This window comes from Bubalus kerabau, chromosome 12, assembly GCF_029407905.1.
Source record: "Bubalus kerabau isolate K-KA32 ecotype Philippines breed swamp buffalo chromosome 12, PCC_UOA_SB_1v2, whole genome shotgun sequence".
Taxonomy (NCBI): Eukaryota; Metazoa; Chordata; class Mammalia; order Artiodactyla; family Bovidae; genus Bubalus; species Bubalus kerabau.
In genome coordinates this window covers 16,122,164-16,144,301 of record NC_073635.1, presented here as the reverse complement: position 1 = coordinate 16,144,301, position 22,138 = coordinate 16,122,164, and the positions used below count along the sequence as shown (strand labels likewise).

At 39.5% G+C, this 22,138-nt stretch overlaps 1 protein-coding gene across 4 annotated transcripts in view; it reads right to left on the bottom strand.

Moving 5' to 3' along the window:
• Positions 1-22,138, bottom strand: part of GTF2F2 (general transcription factor IIF subunit 2) — a 136,140-nt gene that overhangs the window by 21,349 nt on the left and 92,653 nt on the right. For all 4 annotated transcript variants that reach the window (XM_055542031.1, XM_055542032.1, XM_055542033.1 and 1 more), the window contains exon 6: positions 1,177-1,276. In XM_055542031.1, coding sequence (XP_055398006.1) covers positions 1,177-1,276 — 100 coding nt within the window. The remainder of the gene's footprint in view (positions 1-1,176; positions 1,277-22,138) is intronic.

Sequence of the window (22,138 nt, the reverse complement as noted above, 5' to 3'; positions counted from 1 at the left end):
CCTGTAAGGCAGGAGACCCAGGATCAATCCTTGGGTAGGAAAGATCCCCTGGAGAAGGGAACGGCTACCCACTCTAGTATTCCTGCCTGGAGAATTCCATAGACAGAGGAGCCTGGCGGGCTACAGTCCATGGGGTCACAAAGAGTCGGACATAACTGAGCGACTAACACTATCACTATACATATATACACACACGTGTATATACATGCATACATATATATATATAATCACATCACTTTGCTGGATACCAACAACTAACACAATATTGTAAGTTGCCTATACTTCAATTAAGAAAAATAGTAAGGCTCTTAAACCAGTTTCCATGGTTCAACATCTGGACTACTTGATTACTGGCTGTGTGACCTCAAGGAAGCTAACCTCTCTGTGCCCCAGTTTCTTCATCTATAAAATAAGGATCACAGCAATAATTACAACAGTTAGACCTTTGTACTGCCCGGCACAAAGTACACATAAGATGTATACATGTGTGTACTATACATACATACACTGTGTATGTGTACAAATATATACACTATATATTTATAAAGTGTGTGTTAGTCACTCAGTCATGTCTGACTCTTTGCGATCCCATGGACTGTAGCCTTCCAAGTTCCTCTGTCCATGGAATTCTCCAGGCAAGAACACTGGAGTGGGTTGATATTTCCTTTTCCAATATATATAATAAATATAGTACATACAGTATACTTTAATGAAAAAGTTTTTTTTACATACAGGCAGCCCACACTTTACATAGTAGTGTGAGGCTGTAAAAATTCCTAGAAAAGCTGAAACTAGGTAAAGCGATCTTAATAATGGGAAAAATGACCATTGGTTCATGATCCTACTCTCAGTTATAAAGGTAGAGAAAAAAACTCTAAAGCTACTATATTTTTTTTAAGGATACTTAGCTTCAAAACATTAGAAACACTGAAGAAATGTTTTATTTCTCTGAAAAGCTTTTCAGGAGTCATTTCAGCAGTGGTTGTCTTCTTCTCATTGTATGACTTTGGCTATAGAGTGAATACCTTTTCTGCGCTCGGCAAACTGTTATCTTGCCCACTAAGCCTGGATACCTCAAGCACCTGACAGCAAGGTGTGACTGCTGCGGTCCTTTCAAAACCTAAGAGTCTATGACATTCAAGACAGACCAGAATGAAGAACGACATGAAGACTTACATTGTATTGATGATTAGCAACAGGTTTGTAATTGGTTGTCACGACTTTGTCCAGCTGCTGTGATAGCCTTACAGGTTTGGAAGATTCTTCTATTTGCAATCTGAAAAACAGAAGGCATTCTCAACCAACTTACTTGTTTATTACAGTGAAACCTGAACAGGTATTCCGATAATCTTTTTATCAAGACCTAATACTTCACATATAAAGAAGATATATCAGCCTTAATACTTCAAAAACACACTGTATGTGACTATAACATGGAAAGCAGACCACCAGCTAAACACACAAACTATCTCATTTATTTCTACAACTTCCTTCTAAATCTTATACCGTACAGTCAAACCTTAACTTTTAAAGCCAAGAAGCTAATCACCTTTAAATTTGTGGGCAAAAAAAATCTGCATGTAAAAATGAATTATATTAAGTTATATGGTATAAAACTAATCAAGGTATTTATTCAAAACTTCCAATCATCTGACAAAAGTATATGAAAACAGGACACATCAGCACTCAGGCTAGTAGCTGTTTCACTGGACAGTGCAGATAAATGATCCATCTAAACTAAAATACAACTAAAAATAGCGCTTTTGGAAAAAGAACTGTAAAATAAACATATGACACTATGTAGAGCATATTATAAAATATAATACTAGTACATATTCAAATAGCAATCTTAGGAGATTTTGTTTTGGACTAAATATTACCATGGGCTTCCCTGGTGGCTCAGTGATAAAGAATCCACCTGCCAATACAAGAGATTTCATCCTTAAGTGGGCAGATTCCCTGTAGTAGGAAATGGCAACCCACTCAAGTACCTTGCCTGGGAAATACCATGGACATGAAGAGCCTGGCAGGCTCCAGTTCTTAGGGTTGTAAAGAGTCTGACACGACTTACCAATTAAAGAACAACAAAACATATATTACCATACCCAGTGACTCACATTCAACCATTTACTTCTTATTTTAAAAATTAAATTATTCTGGTATATGAGCACAGTAAATCTAAAAAAAAAAAAACAAACAAACGTTTTAAGGCGGGAAAAGGTGTAGCTTTCAAAATGACTACTTTTTCCCAAAGTAACTATTTTTAAAGGACAAAAGGCACCATTGTATCTACAGACTTTTTAACTTAAAACTTAAAGCACTACAGGAAAAATAATTGCCAGCCATGTCTAGCTAAATTATAATCAAAGAGTAAGAATGAAATAAAAATACTCCTACAAAAACACAGATCCTCACCAAGAGAACTACTCAAGGATTCATTTCAGCAAGAAGTTAAATGAACCCCAAAGGAACGATGCAATGATCACAGCAAAGAAACTGAGAACCATTTGATACAGACAAAAAAAAAAAGATACAATTTTAAAGAGAGTGGAACTTCACATGAAAGATGGGAAGAGATCAGAATGAAGGCATTTAAGATTCCCATATATTTTCTAAATTTTCTGGCATCTATCACTTTTAAAATCAGAAAAGTAAGTATACTTTTTTTTATAGGAAAAATAAATATTGTTTGTGGGAAGGTTAGTTTGAAAGCTATAAAAATGTTGCTCATTTAAAAATAATATATGTTGAACATAATATATTACTTTCTTTTAATGGGACTTTAAAAATAATTTTCATTTAAAATTCCTTCAAAGGAACAACTTGCTATATAAAAGGTAACTTTTTCTTTTTTTTATAACATTATTATTTAATTTGTTGGATGGAGTTTCTGTTCTGTTTCCTTCTGCTTATTTTTAGGTGGTTGTTGTTCAGTAACTAAGTCGTGTCTGACTCTTTGCAGCTCCATGGACTGCAGCACACCAGGCTTCGCTGTCTTTCGCTATCTCCTGGAGTTTGCTCAAACTCATGTCCACTGAGTCAGTGATGCCATTTAACCATCTCATCCTCTGTCACTCCCTTCTCCTCTTGTCCTCAGTCTTTCTCAGCATCAGTGTCTTTTCTAGAAAGTCAACTCTTCACATCAGGTGGCCAAAGTATTGTAGTGTCAGCTTCAGCATCAGTCCTTCCAATGAATATTCAGGGGTGATTTTCTTTAGGACTGACTGGTTTAATCTCCTTGCTGTCCAAAGGACTCTCCAGAGTTTTCTCCAGCACCCCAGTTTGAAAGCATCAATTCTTTGGTACTCAGCTGTCTTCTTGGTCTAACTCTCAGATCCGTACATGACTAGTGGAAAAACCACAGCTTTGGCTATACGAACCTCTCTCAGCAAAATGTTATCTCTGCTTTTTAATATGCTGTCTAAGTCTGTCATAGCTTTTCTTCCAAGGAGCAAGCATCTTTTAATTTTGTGGCTGAAATCACCCTCCACAGTGATTTTGGAGCCCAAGAAAATACAGTCAGTGTTTCCACTTTCCCCATCTATTTGCCATAAGAGACGGGACCAGATGTCATGATCTTTGTTTTCTGAAAGCTGAGTTTTAGGCCAGCTTTTTCACTCTCCTCTTTCACCTTCATCAAGAGGCTCTTAGTCCCTCTTCGCTTTCTGACGTAAGGGTGGTGTCACCTGGGTATCTGAAGTTGTTGATATTTCTCCTGGCAATCTTGATTCCAGCTTGAGCTTCATCCAGCCTGGCATTTTGCATGATGTACTCTGTACAGAAGTTACATAAGCAGGGTAACAATATACAGTCTTGATGTACTCCCTTCCCAATTTGGAACCAGTCCTTTGTTCCATGTTCGGTTCTAACTGTTGCTTCTTGTGCTGCATACAGGAGCCTCTAAGGAGGCAGGTAAGGTGGTCCAGTGTTCCCATCTCTTTAAAAAATTTCCACAGTTTGTTGTGACCCACACAGTCAAAGGCTTTACCATGATCAATGAAGCAGAAGTAGATATTTTTTTGGAATTCCCTTGCTTTTTCTATGATCCAGTGGATGTTAGAAATTTTGATCTTTGGTTCCTCTGCCTTTTCTAAATCCAGCTTGTACATCTGGAAGTTCTCAATTCACGTACTGCTGAAGCCTAGTTTGAAGGATCTTGAGCATAATCTTGCTAGCATGTGAAATGAGTGCAACTGTATGGTAATCTGATCATTCTTTGGCACTGCCTTTGAGATTTGATATATAATACCAAATTCCTCAGGAGATATTAGAGATCTACCAACTGCTTTTTTCATTTGAAAGCTGTAAATACTACTGGTTTTGTTTTTAACTGTGATTGCCAAATTGAGTATAGTTATTTCAGTATTAAAATATAAGTATTTTAATTCTTCCAATTATTTACAAATCCATATATATTCTTTAACTATATAAGATCGTAATTTTATGAAGTGTAAAAAAAGTACTCTTAGAAATGTCTTCAGAAATTTACTGTACATGTAACCATAAATTGTATTTACTGTGTTACTTTGTTTTCATGGGCCAAGTAGAGTTTCTATAAACTAGGAAGAAAGCACTAGCTAGAGACCTAGAAGGGAGATATCCACCCAAAGATGGACTTGGGTTTACCATCTTTCAATGGCCTCTTAACTGCTCTTGGGTGATGCACAAGCTTCTTCCCATGACTGCATGTCATTCTGGGATCTAGTCCCTGCTCCCTCTCCAGCTCAATCCACTGTTCTCCCGCACGTGCATCCCCATGGCTGAAGCTGTGCCATGCCCAGACTTTAGAAGAAGCTTCTTACAGGCAGTCATCCAGCAAATCTTTACTGGGTGCCTATTCTTGTTGTTGTTCAGTGGCTCAGTTGTGTCTGACTCTTTGCGACCCCATGGGCTGTGGCATGCCAGGCTTCCCTGTCCTTTACCATCTCCTGGAACTTGCTCAAACTCATGTCCATCAAGTCGGTGATGCCATCCAACCATCTTGTCCTCTGTCTTCCCCTCTCCTTCTGCCTTCAATCTTTCCCAGAATCAGGATATTTCCTGGGTGCCTCTGTCTACCAAGAAAAGACTTGCTTAGTGGAAGACAAACATTAAACAAATGCTTACCTATAACTGGTTATCTGCAGGACTGAAGAGGGACAGGGGGTTGGTATTATGACAACTGTGTGCTGCTACGAAGTAAAGAATAACTCCAAGATGTGCACTTGGTAAGCTGAAGCAGGTCAGCCCATGTTCCTAAGAGGTGAAGCCCAAAAGACTAGGCGGAAACAACTCCTCCAAGCCGAGAAGATGTCTCAAAGTGACTGACAGATAAACGTTTAGAAAGAAATGAATGGTTGCAGACAGGTATAGGAATGTTTACAAAGGATTAGAACTATGTTGCTGCTGCTAAGTCACTTCAATCATGTCCGACTCTGTGCGACCTCATAGACGGCAGCCCACCAGGCTCCTCCTTCCCTGGGATTCTCCAGGCAAGAACACTGGAGTGAGTTGCCATTTCCTTCTCTAATGCATGCATGCATGCTAAGTCACTTCAGTCGTGTCTAACTCTGTGACCCAATGGACAGCAGTCCACCAGGCTCCTCTGACCACAGGATTCTCCAGGCAAGAGTACTGGAGTGGGGTGCCATTGCCTTCTCCGGAACTGAGAACTATGCATGTGTAAATCCTTTGGAGGGGAAAAAAAAAAAACAAGTGGCAGCCTGTTTCTGAATACCTCTCTCTGTATTCTAACCTTAGGCCTATCCCCTTAATGCAATCAGTTCTCAGGGGCCTGGCCTCTCTAAATGGTAATCTAGCTGCTATGCTGCCACTAAATTATCTTTTCTGTTTCAATCACCTCACTCCACAATTTCATCTTATAAGACATTCAAGCAAGGAGGCATGCACTGGCTTCTTCTTTCCACATTAAATGATTGTTCCCATTACTTCACAGCTTGAAAATTCCTTGGGATTTCAGTGTGTTTAGGTTAAGTGCGTTTTTATAAATGGTAGCTTATTTCTTGTCATACTCTTACACTAGAATTTATTTCAGCCACTGTATCCTGATTCAGATTTAGGTGGCATGGTTTCCTTTCAATTCTAATGCAGAAGTTCTAACAGCCAATTTCATCATTCTTAGAGTGTCATGCCATTTTTATCCTCAAAGTATTCAATCCTTTAAATATATAAAGGAAAACACTGAATTAACTTTTTTTTGAAAGAGCTCATATAAAAATTTAACCTTCTTATTATACATTTAAAAAGTCAAGTCCAAGGGTTTTGTTTTAATTAAAAGAGGATATCTTATGATTCAAAATTCAAAAGGTTAACCTATGGATGGAAAATATATTTTTGAAGAACTAAACCTTAAAATACTTTAATTAACTTGAATAGTTCAAAATAATTTAGCAGGGTTCTTTACTTAACACTAAATAATTCATTTAACATTATCCCATGAAGTGTCAGAATAATTTGCAACTCCATTTCACCACTGAACAATGTACCAAATTAAACATCACTGACCTCAACACGCCTTCAAAGTCAAAATAAGGTTTAAAACTAGGCTTGTACAAAATAGTACAATGTGGAAATATCTGGTTTGCACAGCTGAACAGCAAACTACACACAGAGGTCTGAGGCTGGACTGGGGGAAAGCTGCAAGTTTTATTGTCCCAATCATGTAAAAAATTGGTCTGGGATTTGCCTGGTGGTCCAGTGGTAATGAATCAGCCTGCTAATGAAGAGGACATGGGTTTGATCCCTGGTCCAGAAAGATCCCACATACTGCAAGGCCACTAAGCCTGTGCTCCACAACCAAAGCAGTCACTTCAGTGGGAAGCCTGCACGCTGCAATGAAGAGTAGTCCCCACTAGCCACAACCGGACCAAGCCTGAGTGCACAGCAGCAAGGACCCAGAGCAGCCAAAAATATATAAATCTTTTTTTTTTTTAACAGAGTCTTAACTTTTTCAGAAAATTTAAAAACAAGGTGTTATTTTCAAGAAAAAATAATAGAAAAATATCACTATATGATCATTTGGACACAGATAGACCCTACTTTACAAACCACTAAAAAACAAAAGTGTGGTGCTAATTACTACCACCATTTCAGGACAGTTTAGAATATAAGTCCACAGTCTTAGAAGACTAGGATTCACTGAATTACCAGTCTTTCTAGAATATTATATAAAGGGCCAGTTTCTTACTTTCCAATCAAAGGAAAAGCTCAAGGGCTAAATAACCTAAGAGTGAAAACACTAATAAAACAACCATTAACAACAGACATCTAGAAAGTATTTTACTATGTTGTAGAAACTGTGTTACGGAGAAGGCAATGGCACCCCACTCCAGGACTCTTGCCTGGAAAATCCCATGGACGGAGGAGCCTGGTGGGCTGCAGTCCATGGGGTCGCTAAGAGTCAGACACGACTGAGCAACTTGACTTTCACTTTTCACTTACATGCATTGGAGAAGGAAATGGCAACCCACTCCAGTGTTCTTGCCTGGAGAATCCCAGGGACGGGTGAGCCTGGTTGGCTGCCGTCTGTGGGGTCGCACAGAGTCGGACACGACTGAAGTGACTTAGCAGCAGCAGCAGCAGAAACTGTGTTAAAGCTCTGCATACATCTTCTCAATCTTAAAAGCAAAACAATGGGAGCTCAGATCTTTTTTTTTCTTTAACCCAAAGCCTCAAGTAGTTAATCTATACACTCCCTAAAAGACCATATAACTGAATAACACCTCTAATTAAAAGCTCATTGAGTTTAGTTAAAAACAAGTAATTCTCTTGTAATAACTATAAATGGAATATAACCTTTAAACATTATGAATCACTTTGTTGTATATCTGAAACTTATATAATATTGTATAACAACTACATCTCAAAAAAAGCAATTTTCCTTTATTGGGGAAATTGAAGGTACCCACCTGCTTTCAGTTAGCCCAATTCTACAAAGACACATACAAAAGAGCACATTCTTTTTTTTTTAAATTTGGTCACACCAAGTAGCATGTAGTATCACAGTTGCCTGACCAGGGATCGAATCCACACACCCTGCATGGGAAGAACTGAGTCTTAACTGCTGGACTGCCAGAGAAGTCCAATACATTCTTCTTTACAACACTGAAAAAAGATTCCTATTTCATCAATGTCACTGCTGCTGCTAAGTCGCTTCAGTCATGTCCGACTCTGTGCAACCCCTGAGACGGCAGCCTACCAGGCTCCCCCGTCCCTGGGGTTCTCCAGGCAAGAATACTGGAGTGGGTTGCCATTTCCTTCTCCAATGCATGAAAGTGAAAAGTGAAAGGGAAGTCGCTCAGTCGTGTCCGACTCTGAGCGACCCCATAGACTGCAGCCTACCAGGCTCCTCCGTCCATGGGATTTTCCAGGCAAGAGTACTGGAGTGGGGTGCCATTGCCTTCTCCAATGTCACTAGCCACTGGCTATAATTATGGTTCATAATCCACCTTATTAAAGATCTTCATTATGGTGTATTACAATTTACACACTGTAATGGGAATTCAATCCTCAAATAAAAATGTAGTATAAACACCCTCCAAATATTTTAAATGTCAAAATCTAAAACAATGAAAAAAAGCCAAATTTCTATTGCTCTAAGCTGTTGGCAGACTGGGGAAGACAAGTCTACATATTTTATTCAATTAATCTTCACTGATCTCACTTAGTGCGTCTTATATAAAAGTAACTCAACGAATATTGGTTAAGCAAGTAAACAAATGACACCGTTATTGGACAATTGTATCACAGGAGAAAAGGTTGAATCCCATATTAACAAATTCCACAATAACGCCTCATTATGGAGAAGGCAATGGCACCCCACTCCAGTACTCTTGCCTGGAAAATCCCATGGATGGAGAAGCCTGGTAGGCCGCAGTCCATGGGGTCGTTAGAGTTGGACATGACTGAGCGACTTCACTTTCACTTTTCACTTCCATGCATTGGAGAAGGAAATGGCAACCCACTCCAGTGTTCTTGCCTGGAGAATCCCAGGCACGGGGGAGCCTGGTGGGCTGCCGTCTATGGGGTCGCACAGAGTAGGACACGAATGAAGCGACTTAGCAGCAGCAGCAGTATATACACATAGACTATTCTCCTGCCTAAGCAAAAATCCCTAAGTAATACTGCCTAGCTAATCTAGTTGTCAAGTATAGAATTAAGCAACTCCAAAATCACTGAACAAGTGTTTCCATCAGCAACTGCCAATGTGTAGGAGTCATTTTATGATGTAAATATCATTACTTTCGCATTCATCTATCCTTTGTGCTCCAGCTACATTTGACTGCAATTTATGCTATTCTTAAAATGACAGGTTTCACAAAAGAAGGTAAATTATCTTACGATGTTGATTTCATTTTTGAAAAGGAGGGAGTAAAGCAGTGAAGAAGGTAAACAGTGCTTCCCAAGGGGGAGCAGGAGGCTGACATTTGCAGGGTAAGCGAGAGAGAAGTGTCCCTGCAAGGAGAAGCAGGAACAGCCAGAGTGCTGGGACTGCCTGTGAGCAAGAGGACACCTTCTGGGCCCCAAGTCAGAAAACGATGCAACGTTCAGGAGAAGGCCCAGCTCAGGAGCGGGCGGGCAGAAGGCCAGGGGGAAGGCAAGGTGAGGGAATAACCAGGGGATCTACTAATACCAAAAGGTTCTGATGATGCCTAGTTTTAAGACAGTACATTTACAGGAAGCTTCCACAGGACAGAGTTTCTCAGAGGAACAGTAATAGTATTAACGGTATTGGGTTGGCCAAAAAGTTCGGTTGGGTTTTTCCATACAACCTTAAGGAAAAGCCCAAATGGACTTTTTGGCCAACCCAATACATACTTGTCTGTTAGAATGTGGATTTGAAAAAATTTCAGCACTTGCAACTGACAAGTAATCAAACATATCCTTACCTGGAAAGACTACTAGAAGGATTACACAGGGTAAACATTAAAATTAAGTAATTTAAGTGTCTTACAAATACCTGTTAATTATTTCAAGCTTCATGAAAATAGGGACCTTGTTCATATTCCCAGGGCCTAGAAATTAGGCATGCAATATAAATGTGTTAAATAAGCAAGTGAGGGAAAAAAAAGATGAGAAGAAGACAAGTTTTAGGCTGCAATTAATCAATAATGGTAATCTGGACATCCTATCATAAGATTTACAGTAATATTAGAGAAGGAAACGGCAACCCACCCACTGCAGTCTTCTTGCCTGGAGAATCCCCGTGGACAGAGGAGCCTGGTGGGCTACAGTCCATGGGGTTCCAAATAGTTGGACATGACTGAGCAACTTAAGCACAGCACAGCACAGCACAGCACATGCTAACACTTAGATCTGCCATTTAAGAGAAAAGACTGTAAAATACATAAGGCTTAATTTTCACTCTGTAGGAAAAACCCAACAGAGGGAAAAAACTCCATTATCCACTCGCACTATCCAATAGAGTAGCTACTGCTGCTGCTGCTGCTGAGTCGCTTCAGTCGTGTCCGACTCTGTGCGACCCCATAGACGGCAGCCCACCAGGCTCCCCCGTCCCAGGCGTTCTCCAGGCAAGAACACTGGAGTGGGTGCCATTTCCTTCTCCAATGCATGAAAGTGAATAGTCAAAGTGAAGTTGCTCAGTCATGTCTGACTCTTAGCGACCCCATGGACCGCAGCCTATGAGGTTCCTCCATCCATGGGATTTTCCAGGCAAGAGTACTGGAGTGGGGTGCCATTGCCTTCTCCAGAGTAGCCACTAGCGATATGCAACTATTTAAACTGAAACTTCATTTCCTCAGACATGTCAGCCATGTTAAGTGTTCAACAGCCACACGTGGAAACTGTACAAGATAATACAGACATAGAATATTTCTTTCATTGGTGAGGGAATAAAAATTCACAATGGGCTTTGCTTGCTCCTACATTCGTTAGAAACAAGTCACCCACAAGTTTTTGGGTATGTGTTGGGTAAGGTAAAGTAAATGACAGCATAATGAAGACACTTTATAAGTGTCTTGGTTTTGTTTTTTTAATTACTGCCTCATTTTTGTTTTACAGCCAAACACTGTAAGACTGTCAATCCCTTGTCAAATTGTCACTCTCCAGGAAGAACATACATCACCAACATTCCACAGAGTATCCTCTATTAGCTAAAAGACACAGAATCTCCACTCAATAGTCCAAAATATAAGTATCTCACCCAATGGCCAAAATATTTTTACTATCTTATATAATTTCCTTTGCTCTCATAGTCTTTCCTTAAGTAATCTACTTACTATCTTAAACTTGAAGGCATGTTCAGTAGCTACCTTCAGCCTGTTTGTGTTAGTCACTGTTATGTCTGACTCTTTGTGACTCCGTGGACTGTAGCCCGCCAGACTCCTCTGTCCATGGGATTCTCCAGACAAGAATACTGGAGTGGGTAGCCATTCCCTTCTGCAGGGGACCTTTCCTGACCCAGGGATCGAACCCATGTCTCTTACGTCTTCTGCACTGTAGGCAGATTCTTTATCATCTGAGCCACTAGGGAAGCCCACCTTCAGCCTCTGCAGTGGCATTACTTCCCAGTCACCATCACTCCGGTCATGTCCAAGTCCCATACAGATGCCCAAGCCAGAGGAAGGGGGGCAGAAGACAGCACACACAACCAGTTCTTGTGACCCTGGGAATCAAAAGGGTACCTAAGATTTACTACACTGCCTGGAGCTTTTGTTCAAATAATTATGAACTTTGGTCTGTGGCTCAGATCATGAACTCCTTATTGCCAAATTCAGACTTTAATTGAAGAAAGTAGGGAAAACTACTAGACCATTCAGATATGACCTAAATCAAATCCCTTATGATTATACAGTGGAAGTGACAAACAGATTCAAGGGATTAGATCTGACAGGCAGTGCCTGAAGAACTATGAACTTCGGTCACCTGCAACTTATTCACTGCAATGTGGTTTTTCTTTAGACCATGTCAAGCATGATTTCTTATACCATCTCCTGAAAGCAAACTGTTTTTCACCTTGGAAAGACTGTATTTCAACGTAAGTGTGTCTGTGATGGGGGAAGAACAAGGGCAGGCAAAGTGGAAGGGGGTGGGGGCAGAAGGAAGCAACAGTGTTTGAGGTAAAAAGCCCTTTACTGCTTCTGCTTTTCCTGTTAATCAAATAGTTAATATTTTAGTACAGGCACAAAGTAGAAACTTAAGAGGAAAAAAAGTTTAGCAAGTCAGGGATCATTTGTTAGTTCTCAAGACATGTCCAAGTAGCTACTCTTGAAAATTACCCTAAACTCCAATGGATGATGAATGACAAAAATACTTGTTTCATTTCAAGAACTTTTATTTCTCTTCTCCATACTCCAAGAAAAGTAAAAAGCCTAAATATTTTGCTATGATTCCCAGAGTGGTGGGTAAAAAGGACGAGGAACTGTATTTATAACTCAATACAGCCAGCCTTCTGTAGCTGAGGATGCAAATCGGGTGGATAGTAAGGTCCAACTGTATTAATACCATTTTATTTAAGGGACAGGCACATCTGTGAATTTCATTTTGTATAAGGGACATGTACATCTGGAATTCTGGTGTCTGCAGGGGGTCCTGGAACCAATGTCCCATGGATGCCCAGGGATGACTGTATTCAAAAAAGCAACAAAGAAATACCTTTTTAATTCAGATTCATGCTGAATAATTTCCCATTAAAAGTAAAAATCAAAGATGAAAGCAAACCTATGGCACCCAGAATGGCTCTGAACAATGCTTAGTTTAGAGAATGTACCAGACACCATGGCACGGCAGGATCTAAAACCAGATTCTGCTTTTAAGGTCTAGTTCTGCTACTAGGTGCTACGGTGGTCAAGTTAGCCAATCTCTTCAACACCTTGGCACTCTCATGAGAAAAAATGATAAATACAGCAACAGAAGTATGCGAGATAATCTTTAAACACTTAAACGTGGCTTGTCCCAAAGTACAATTCAATACATTCTATTATTATTTTCCTTACTGTAATCATTCAAATAGTCACACTAAACAGAAATGTATGGAAGTTATGTGAATAAGCACAACTTTTAATAATAATCTGCTTCACCGATTAGATTTTAAAACTAAGATTTATGGAAACTAAGTTCATCCTTTATCCCGATAGGGGTACCTGGCTACATCAGATAAAAAGCACTTTCTTTCATTGTCTTTGATGTCTTCAAGGATAAGAACATTTCTTTCTAAATGTCATTCAGCTGCAGGTAAAACATGTAATGTTCATAAAAGTGCTAATTAGAACAAATTAAAATTAAACAGCATCAAAAGATATATTAAGAATACGGGAGCTTACTGTTTTGGGTAACTGTTTATATATCAGAATTTTTTTAATTTACTGAATTTTAGATGCAGTCAAAGTATTTTTGGAGTTAATCCTTAGGGTACTCAAATCAGTCTCTCATAGATGACTTTCAACCAGCAGTGACCAGAACATGAGTCTGAGTTTAACAAAAGTAGAAAAATGCACTTGAGCAGAACATCTTCTTAAGTTACACAGATAACACATAACCATTTAAAACTAAATAGTTTTGAAAAATCTTTTCCTGTCTTCCTCATATAAAACATGATTACAGAAGGTTATGCATTTTTCTTCCCAGGAGATGGCGTCACTTCCAGACCAACTGTAGAGTGGATACAACTGAACAAAGTAACTGTTCCCCTCCTTCCCTTTATCTATTTCACTTGGCCCTCTTTTTCACTGCCTGGACATTTTTAGTTGGTTTTCTCTAGATTTTTTTCCATACAGCTAAGGATTCAGTTCAGTTCAGTTCAGTTCAGTCGCTCAGTCGTGTCTGACTCTTTGCGACCCCATGAATCACAGCATGCCAGGCCTCCCTGTCCATAACAAACTCCCGGAGTTCACTCAGACTCAAGTCCATCGAGTCAGTGATGCCATCCAGCCATCTCATCCTCTGGCGTCCCCTTCTCCTCCTGCCCCCAATCCCTCCCAGCATCAGAGTCTTTTCCAATGAGTCAACTCTTTGCCTGAGGTGGCCAAAGTACTGGAGTTTCAGCTTTAGCATCATTCTCTCCAAAGAAATCCCAGGGCTGATCTCCTTCAGGATGGACTGGTTGGATCTCCTTGCAGTCCAAGGGACTCTCAAGAGTCTTCTCCAACACCACAATTCAAAGGCATCAATTCTTCGGTGCACAGCCTTCTTCACAGCCCAACTCTCACATCCATACATGACCACAGGAAAAACCATAGCCTTGACTAGATGGGACCTTTGTTGGCAAAGTAATGTCTCTGCTTTTGAATATGCTATCTAGGTTGGTCATAACTTTCCTTCCAAGGAGCAAGTGTCTTTTAATTTCATGGCTGCAGTTACCATCTGCAGTGATTTTGGAGCCCAGAAAAATAAAGTCTGACACTGTTTCCACTGTTTCCCCATCTATTTCCCATGAAGTGATGGGATCAGATGCCATGATCTTCGTTTTCTGAATGTTGAGCTTTAAGCCAACTTTTTCACTGTCCACTTTCACTTTCATCAAGAGGCTTTTGAGTTCCTCTTCACTTTCTGCCATAAGGGTGGTGTCATCTTCAGCTATAGGTTATTTCACATGTATTGTTTCACTTCATCGGCCAAAGAGGCTAATGCTTTCAGGGGACATTAAACAATAACTCTTGGGCCCCTTTCTGCCCATAATGTCTAATGATTAGCTTAGATTTTTATGTCCTTTAACTGCTTGGCCCAACACTTATGCACACTGACCCTCACAGACTTTTGTGTGAGGTGGGTCCACGTGGACAGCGTGTAGAGGTCTTGACACCATCACTTCCCTCATGCCACTCAGATGTCGCCATCCACCTCTTCTCCCAGACCCCTCTCCTCTACAGAGGGCAGGTGTTGCCTCAGTACTGATTCGAGGAACTCCTGCCTGAGCTTCCCACAGCTCAGGAACTGACTGCTGCCTCCTGCTTCCTGGTGGAGCCCCCATGAACAACAAGGCTCATAGAAGCCCACAGGGATGTGTGACTGAGACGACGGGGAGGAGGACACTGCAGGCCAAGCAGTCACTGTGGCAGCTCAGAGTGGGGTCCTGGACGCCGCCAAGCCCTTGAATATTCTTGAATCACATCATACACATCTTGATTAAAAACACCTTAATAGTCAAGTATTTAAGAAACAGAATACAAAAGCCTTTTCTTTTCATTAAGAACTGAAATATATTCATTAATTTAAAGTAAACACCTTAATAATCAAATAATCAAGTATTTAAGAAACGGAATGCAAAAGCCTTTTCTTTTCATTAAGAATTGAAATGTATTCATTAATTTAAAGTTGAATTTGCTTTTGAGAGCTTAAAGGCTCACACAGGTTCTACTTTTGTGGATAAAATGCTTTAAAAAGTAAAAGAGAAACTGCTAGAGATGACCGTTCATATAATAAAACTAACTCAAGTTTCCTAACAGAAACACTAATGCTCATGTTACCATATTGATCAAGTGCTGAGAGTAATCATTACCCTGAGATTCTCTATTTTCACAGTTTTGGCAGTTCATGTTGCCAGCCCTATCAAGAGACATTCAGTCCCCACTTCTGTAAGCTCCTAAGACTTCTTATCTGCTGACTGATAAATAGGCTTCCAGCTAGGTTATCATTTGGTGAGGAACTGTGAACACTGACATGAAGTTACCTAGCAAATTTTCTTTTACAGAGCTTATGGATAGATGTATTAAGAACTGAATATATCATTTTATAAATTTAAGAAAATACTTTTTCTTGCTATTAGTAGAGAGAAGAAGGCATTATAGAAATGTTCAGTCCTGGTTTTTCTAAATACATAAAACACTATCTGGTTCAAATCAAGTCTAGGTTTTTTATAGCTGGTCTTAGTACAAAGACAAAAAGCTAAGTATATAGGAAAACCATTTCTAAAACAAGGTGTGGGCAGAAACAGTCCTGATGCTTTATGGATTCAGACTCTGTGTGCCGTTTTACTTGCATTGCTAGGGCTATTTAAGAGACGCTTTTACCTTTCAGTCACTTACTTTATAGTCTTTAACTCCTATAAAACATTAGGGATATCAGGCTCCTCAGGAGCTTCATGTAGCTCCTATTAGTCAGAAAATGACTACTATTATGGGTCCCAAACAAATGTATAAAAATATTTTCTGCATCATCAACATGCATGGATGATAGAAGTTATTACAGAGGCTATTTATGTGGACAAAATCCATTTTATTTTGTTAAACTGTTTATATGATGATCCGAGTCATTAATTTTTGTAAATGTTGCTTTGACAGACATTCTGAATGAGGCGGAATAGCAGTTACGGAAACAAACTCTTGCTTTATTTCTCCCTTTGTGGTAACAGTTTTATACCAAGCTCTTTCCCCCGGATCCCTCCAGTGTTGTTAGCTGAAGGTGAGGGTGAAGTCTGTGTCCATGGAACGTCCACAGGAGACATGCTCAGATGGCAACCTTGGTGTGCATCTGTGCTCAGTCGCATCTGACTCTTTGCGACCCCACGGACTGTAGCCTGCCAGGCTACTCTGTCCATGGAATTTTCCAGGCAAGAGACTGGAGTAGGCTGCCACTTTCTTCTCCAGGGGATCTTCCTGACTCAGGGATTGAATCCTCATCTCCCATCTGCACTGGCAGGTGGATTCTTTACCATGGAGCCACAAGGGAAGCCCTTAGGTGCCTCCAGTGCTGCTAGCTGAAGGTGAGGGTGAAGTCAGGGTCCACGGAAAAATCCAAGGTAACATTCTCAGACAGCAACTTTGGTCTCCTAGTGCAATTCATTCAGTAATTGAGTTGGGCAGGAAAAAGTGAAAAAAAAAAAAAAAAGTATGTATGTGTATGTACATATATATATTTGAATCAACACATTCTAAAATATGCTGGTGCTTCTTCAGGTTCAATATTCAGAGCCAAGAAAGAAATTAGTCATAATTTGTTGAGTTTGCTGCATATATACAGATCAAGATGATAACTAAAGGGAAGGGGGCATCTGTGGGTCTCATTTATTCACATATGAGGTAGGGGTTAAAGTATGGAGTGTGTTTGATAAAAGCAATTGAGGTGTGAAATGAACTTGGTGGTTTTAAGTGAGCTTTTACATATTCTACAACAGATGGTACAGCAATAATTTTTTATCATTTAAGATGAGATCAGATTCTTGAAAGTGTGAATTCTATCACAACAGGCTACACTGTCTTGTCCAAATAATGTGTATTAGAGAATGTGTATTTTCTGCAAGGTGCATGTTTTCACTATGTGAAATCTGAAGAAAACCCATTTTAAAAATGAAAACAGATTTATGTAACTGTTAGCTTCAGTAGTGACTGAAGGAACTTAGACTGGGTGTTAAGGAGGGGAAATAAATGAGGTAATGCAGTTCAAAGAGGCTGACCTAACAGAAATCCAACAATAGAAGACTGGAAAAATCACTGTGATAAGTACTTTCCCATTTTCCTATTTATTATACTGCAACTTGAATACTTATAACCAGAAGTATTTAAGATGTTTAAAGCTAAGCATCCAAGTCATCAAGCAGCCCCAACTGCTAACCTCGGCTCGCTTTCTTTTACTCCTAAAATTATTTAGGTCAGGGATTAAGTAAGCTGCTTATGATGACAGACGCAGCATTTCTCTAGCCAGTCCCTGTGATATATACTGCCAAGTATGAATCATTTTTCCAAATTAAAGTGTCTATGATCCTATGACTATGTGATGGGTGCCAAGAGAATACAACAGTGGAATCAAACAACTTCTATTCAGCAAATTTTAAAATATCGTTCTGCAAATTTCCAGTTGCTTCTGAGGAAAAATCAGAAATATTAGCTGCATATCATGTCAAGCTGTAAGAAGCTACCCAGGCATACACGAACCAAGATACTGTTGCTATGGAGACTAAGCAACTCAAGCAAATGGCTACTTCATTAGAGACTCCATGAAACTATAAATGCTGGAATAATAGATGAGGGATATCTGGCAGGATGTGGCCATCAGTGTGGGCTGGGATTCAGAGAGAATTTCTGAAAATAAAAGGTAACTTTTAACACGCTGTTTTGGCAACCTTTGAAAAATTAAAAAGTGAGATTAACTAGAACCAAATGAAAGCTGGGGGGAAATGAGAACAGTGGTCAGGTTCAAGAATATCTGTTTAGGACCAGCTGCGGTGACCCTGACATTGATCTGAAAAAGTGAGAGTCATTTAGACTATCATATAGGATGCCAAAGGGAGAAAGGAGTCCCTACTGAATCACTGCTTCAGACTTTCCACTGTGAACGGGGTTCGAGGTCATATGGTCTCACTCTCTCTCCATCAAGAAAAGGAATAGAAAGGAAGGAAAGAATATTCCTGCCTATGTTTCAACTTTGAAGAATTTAAACTTTACATCCAAGAATGAAAATAAAAGCTGGATATGAACTTCTGTAACACAGCGACAAAAGATTAATGCTAAAATTAGATTTATCTCAAAGAATTTAAATCATGTAGCATTTCACATATTCTTACTCTAATCTTCTAAAAACAAAGGCTACATACTAAAAAACCCCAATGTTTCTGTCTTTTCTTATGAATTTACATCGCCTCTAAGAACTTAGTAACTGACACTATATAGGAGCTAAATATAAAGATGTGCTTCTATTTTTTATGTTAGTGATATGTTATATAAATTTATCATATTAAGTTTATTACAAAAATGATGTTAATTATATCCTGACTTTTTTTAATTAAATTTTTTTATTGAAGTATATTTGATGTACAATATAAGTTACAGGTATACAATATACTGATTCACAATTTTTAAAGGTTACACATTTACAGTTATTACAAAATATTGGGTATATCCCCCTGTCATACAACATACCCCTGGAGCTTATTTTATACTTAATAGTTTGTATCTCTTACTCTCCTGTCTCTACAGTGCCCCTTCTCTTTCCCCGTAAGTAACCCCTAGTCTGTTCTCCATATCTGCTTCTTTTTTTGTTATATTCACTAGTTTGTTATACTTCTTAGATTCCATATAAGTGATATCAAAAAGTATTTGTCTTTCTCTGCCTTATTTCACTTAGTATAATACCCTCCAAGTGCTTCCAGGCTGCTGCAAATGACAGATTTTCCTTCTTTTTTATGGCTGACTTCTAGTAAATTCGAGGTAATGCTATGCTTGTTTTTGTCCTTGTTTTGATTGGTATAAACATCCAAGTGTAAAAGCCACACTTACAGGACACCTCGATTTATCTTCCCGGATTTCGACCAGGACTTTCTAATCCTGTCCTCTCTAGCCCAGTGACTTGTGCGCATTACTCCACAGAAGACAGCTGCCCTTCCTTCCCATTTGAATGGCTTTTTCATTAGCATTGCTCAAGACACACAAATGAGATTGGGATCACATTGTTATGCCAAATCAAAGCTATCAGGAGTCAGCTGTTAAACATGGGGACTACAGCAAATGAATCACTGTAAAATCAAGGTTGATTCTGGTTGCAATACGGAGAATGAAGCAGGGTAAGGAGAGACTGGTATCAGGGAGAACAAAGATGAGATGAAGAGAAGCTGTGCAGTACCAGTGAGTGGAGGGGCAGAGCAGCATGTGAGTACAGTAAGTGAACATGTGACACTGAATTCCAGAGGGTTCTGCAGACCTAACATAAGCGAGGCCCGGTGTCAGGTACTGGAGGAGAAACCAACCTGAAAAAGCTACCAGCTGTTGGAAGAGTAGGCAAGACCATGCGTGTGTGCTAAGTTGCTTAATCGTGTCTGACTCTTTGCGACCCCATGGACTGTGGCCCACCAGGCTCTCCATGGGATTCTCCAGGCAAGGATACTGGAGTGAGCTGCCAGGCCCTTCTCCAGGGATGGAACTCTCACGGCTCTTTCGTCTCCTGGCAGGCAGGTTCTTTATCACTAGTGCCACCTGGCAAGACAGACCGCTACTCAAACAAAAGAGCCTCTAGAACGTCTGAGGATCCTGTGGCATTTGTCACCTTGTTTTCTATACTCACTCCTCCTTTTCTGCTTGGCAAACTCCTTCCTGGGCCACTGCCTCCCCTGTTCTTTACTGAAGGCTCACAGTTCTCCCTGGAGCCTGGTGGTTCTCCCTGCAAGGCGAGTGCTGTAAGCACTGTACTAAAGGAAAAGCAATCTAATGTTACTCAATTACATTCCACCTAATACATTAAGAGTGTCTATTACCTGTCAGGGACCATGGTAACTACTGAACTGCACTCCTTGAAAGTTCATTAGCAAAAACTATAATAGAAATTGTCAATGAAAGCAAATGAAGGCAAGATTATCAGTAAGAAACCTGACTCAAGCAAAGGTTTTGTGATACTGTTTTTAAAACAATTTTTATTGAGGTGTAACTGACATACTATAGACTGCAGGTACCTGAAACGTACAATTTGATGAGTTTTCACATATGCACATACTTGTGAAACCATGTGATACCTGTTTCAGAAAAATCACCCAGCCTTACAACCTAGGTTCCTCCATGCTGAATTCTTTCCCCCTGGAGGAATCAATAAATTCAAACTGAATCATTTTTTTAAAAGTTATTGTCTATTTCTGATCAATACATTAGGAATTTAAGAACACAGAAATTTTATTATTTTATATAAAGCTGCTGCTGCTGCTGCTAAGTCGCTTCAGTCATGTCCGACTGTGCAACCCCATAGACGGCAGCCCACCAGGCTCCCCCGTCCCTGGGATTCTCCAGGCAAGAACACTGGAGTGGGTTGCCATTTCCTTCTCCAATGCAGGAAAGTGAAAAGTTAAAGTGAAGTCGCTCAGTCATGTCCGACTCTTCGGGACCCCATGGACTGCAGCCTACCAGGCTCCTCTGTCCATGGGGTTTTCCAGGCAAGAGTACTGGAGTGGGGTGCCATAGCCTTCTCGGTATGTAAAGCTAATGAAATATTTTTTAAATGTCAGTATACATTTGCAGGCAATATAACAATGTACTTTAAAAAAAACAGAAACAACTGAACAATGACAGACTAGAAGGAGTACAAATATACAAAAGCAGCTTTCTTATATTCCAGCCACATATTTTTTAAGGGAAAAGAAGTTACAATAGCAAAAAAAATATAAACACACAGGGCAACCCTTACCAAAAATGTTCAGCTCTATATAAAGAAAATTACACATTGTTACTGAAAGTATAAAGAAGGCCTGAATAAATGGAGAGAACTACTGAGTTTCTAAGTGGGAAGATTAAATATGCTAAGAAGCTAATTTTTCCCAAATAATTTTATAGGTTTAAAATAAAAATTTATTGGAATTCTTTTAATTTGGAAAAAAAATGTTCTAAAATTTAGACATGGAAGACAGAGCAGGTAAGAATTAAGAAAAACATTTTCAGGGACATAGTAATAATTAAACTTAAAAGCTTTGGCACAGAAAAGGGAACTATAAGCAAAACAAAAAGACAACCTACAGACTGGGAGAATATATTTGCAAATGATGTGATCAACTAGGGATTATTTCCAATGTATGCAAACAGCTCATACAACTTAATTTTAAAAAACCAAACAACTCAATCAAAAAACGGACAGAACACCTAAACAGATATTTCTCCAAAGAAGAAATACAGATGGCCAATGGGCACATGAGAATATGCTCAACATTGCTAATTATTAGAGAAACGCAAATCAAAACCACCAAGAAGTATCACTTCACACCAGTCAAAGTGGTCATCATTAAACAGTCTACAAATAATAAATGCTGGAGAGAGTGTAGAAAAAAGGGAATCCTCCTACACTGTTGGTGGAAATATAAATTGGTGCAGCCACTATAGAGAACTGTATGGAGGATCTTTAAAAAACTAAAAATAGAGTTGCCATATCATCCTGCAATCCCAGTCCTGGGCATACATTCTGAGAAAACTCTTAATTCAAAAGATACATGCACTCCAATGTTCACTGCAGCACTATCTGTAATAACTGAGACATAGGTTAAGAAGAGACCTAACTGTCCATCAAGAGATGAAGGGATCAGGCAGATGTGGCATATATACACAATGAAATATTACTCAGCCATAAGAAATGGAATAATGCCACTTGCAGCCACATGGATGGATCTAGAATTTATCACACTAAGTAAGCCAGACAGAGAAAGACATACATCATATGGTACTACCTATCTGTGGAATCTAAAAACATGATACAAATGAACTTATTTACAAAACAGGAAGAG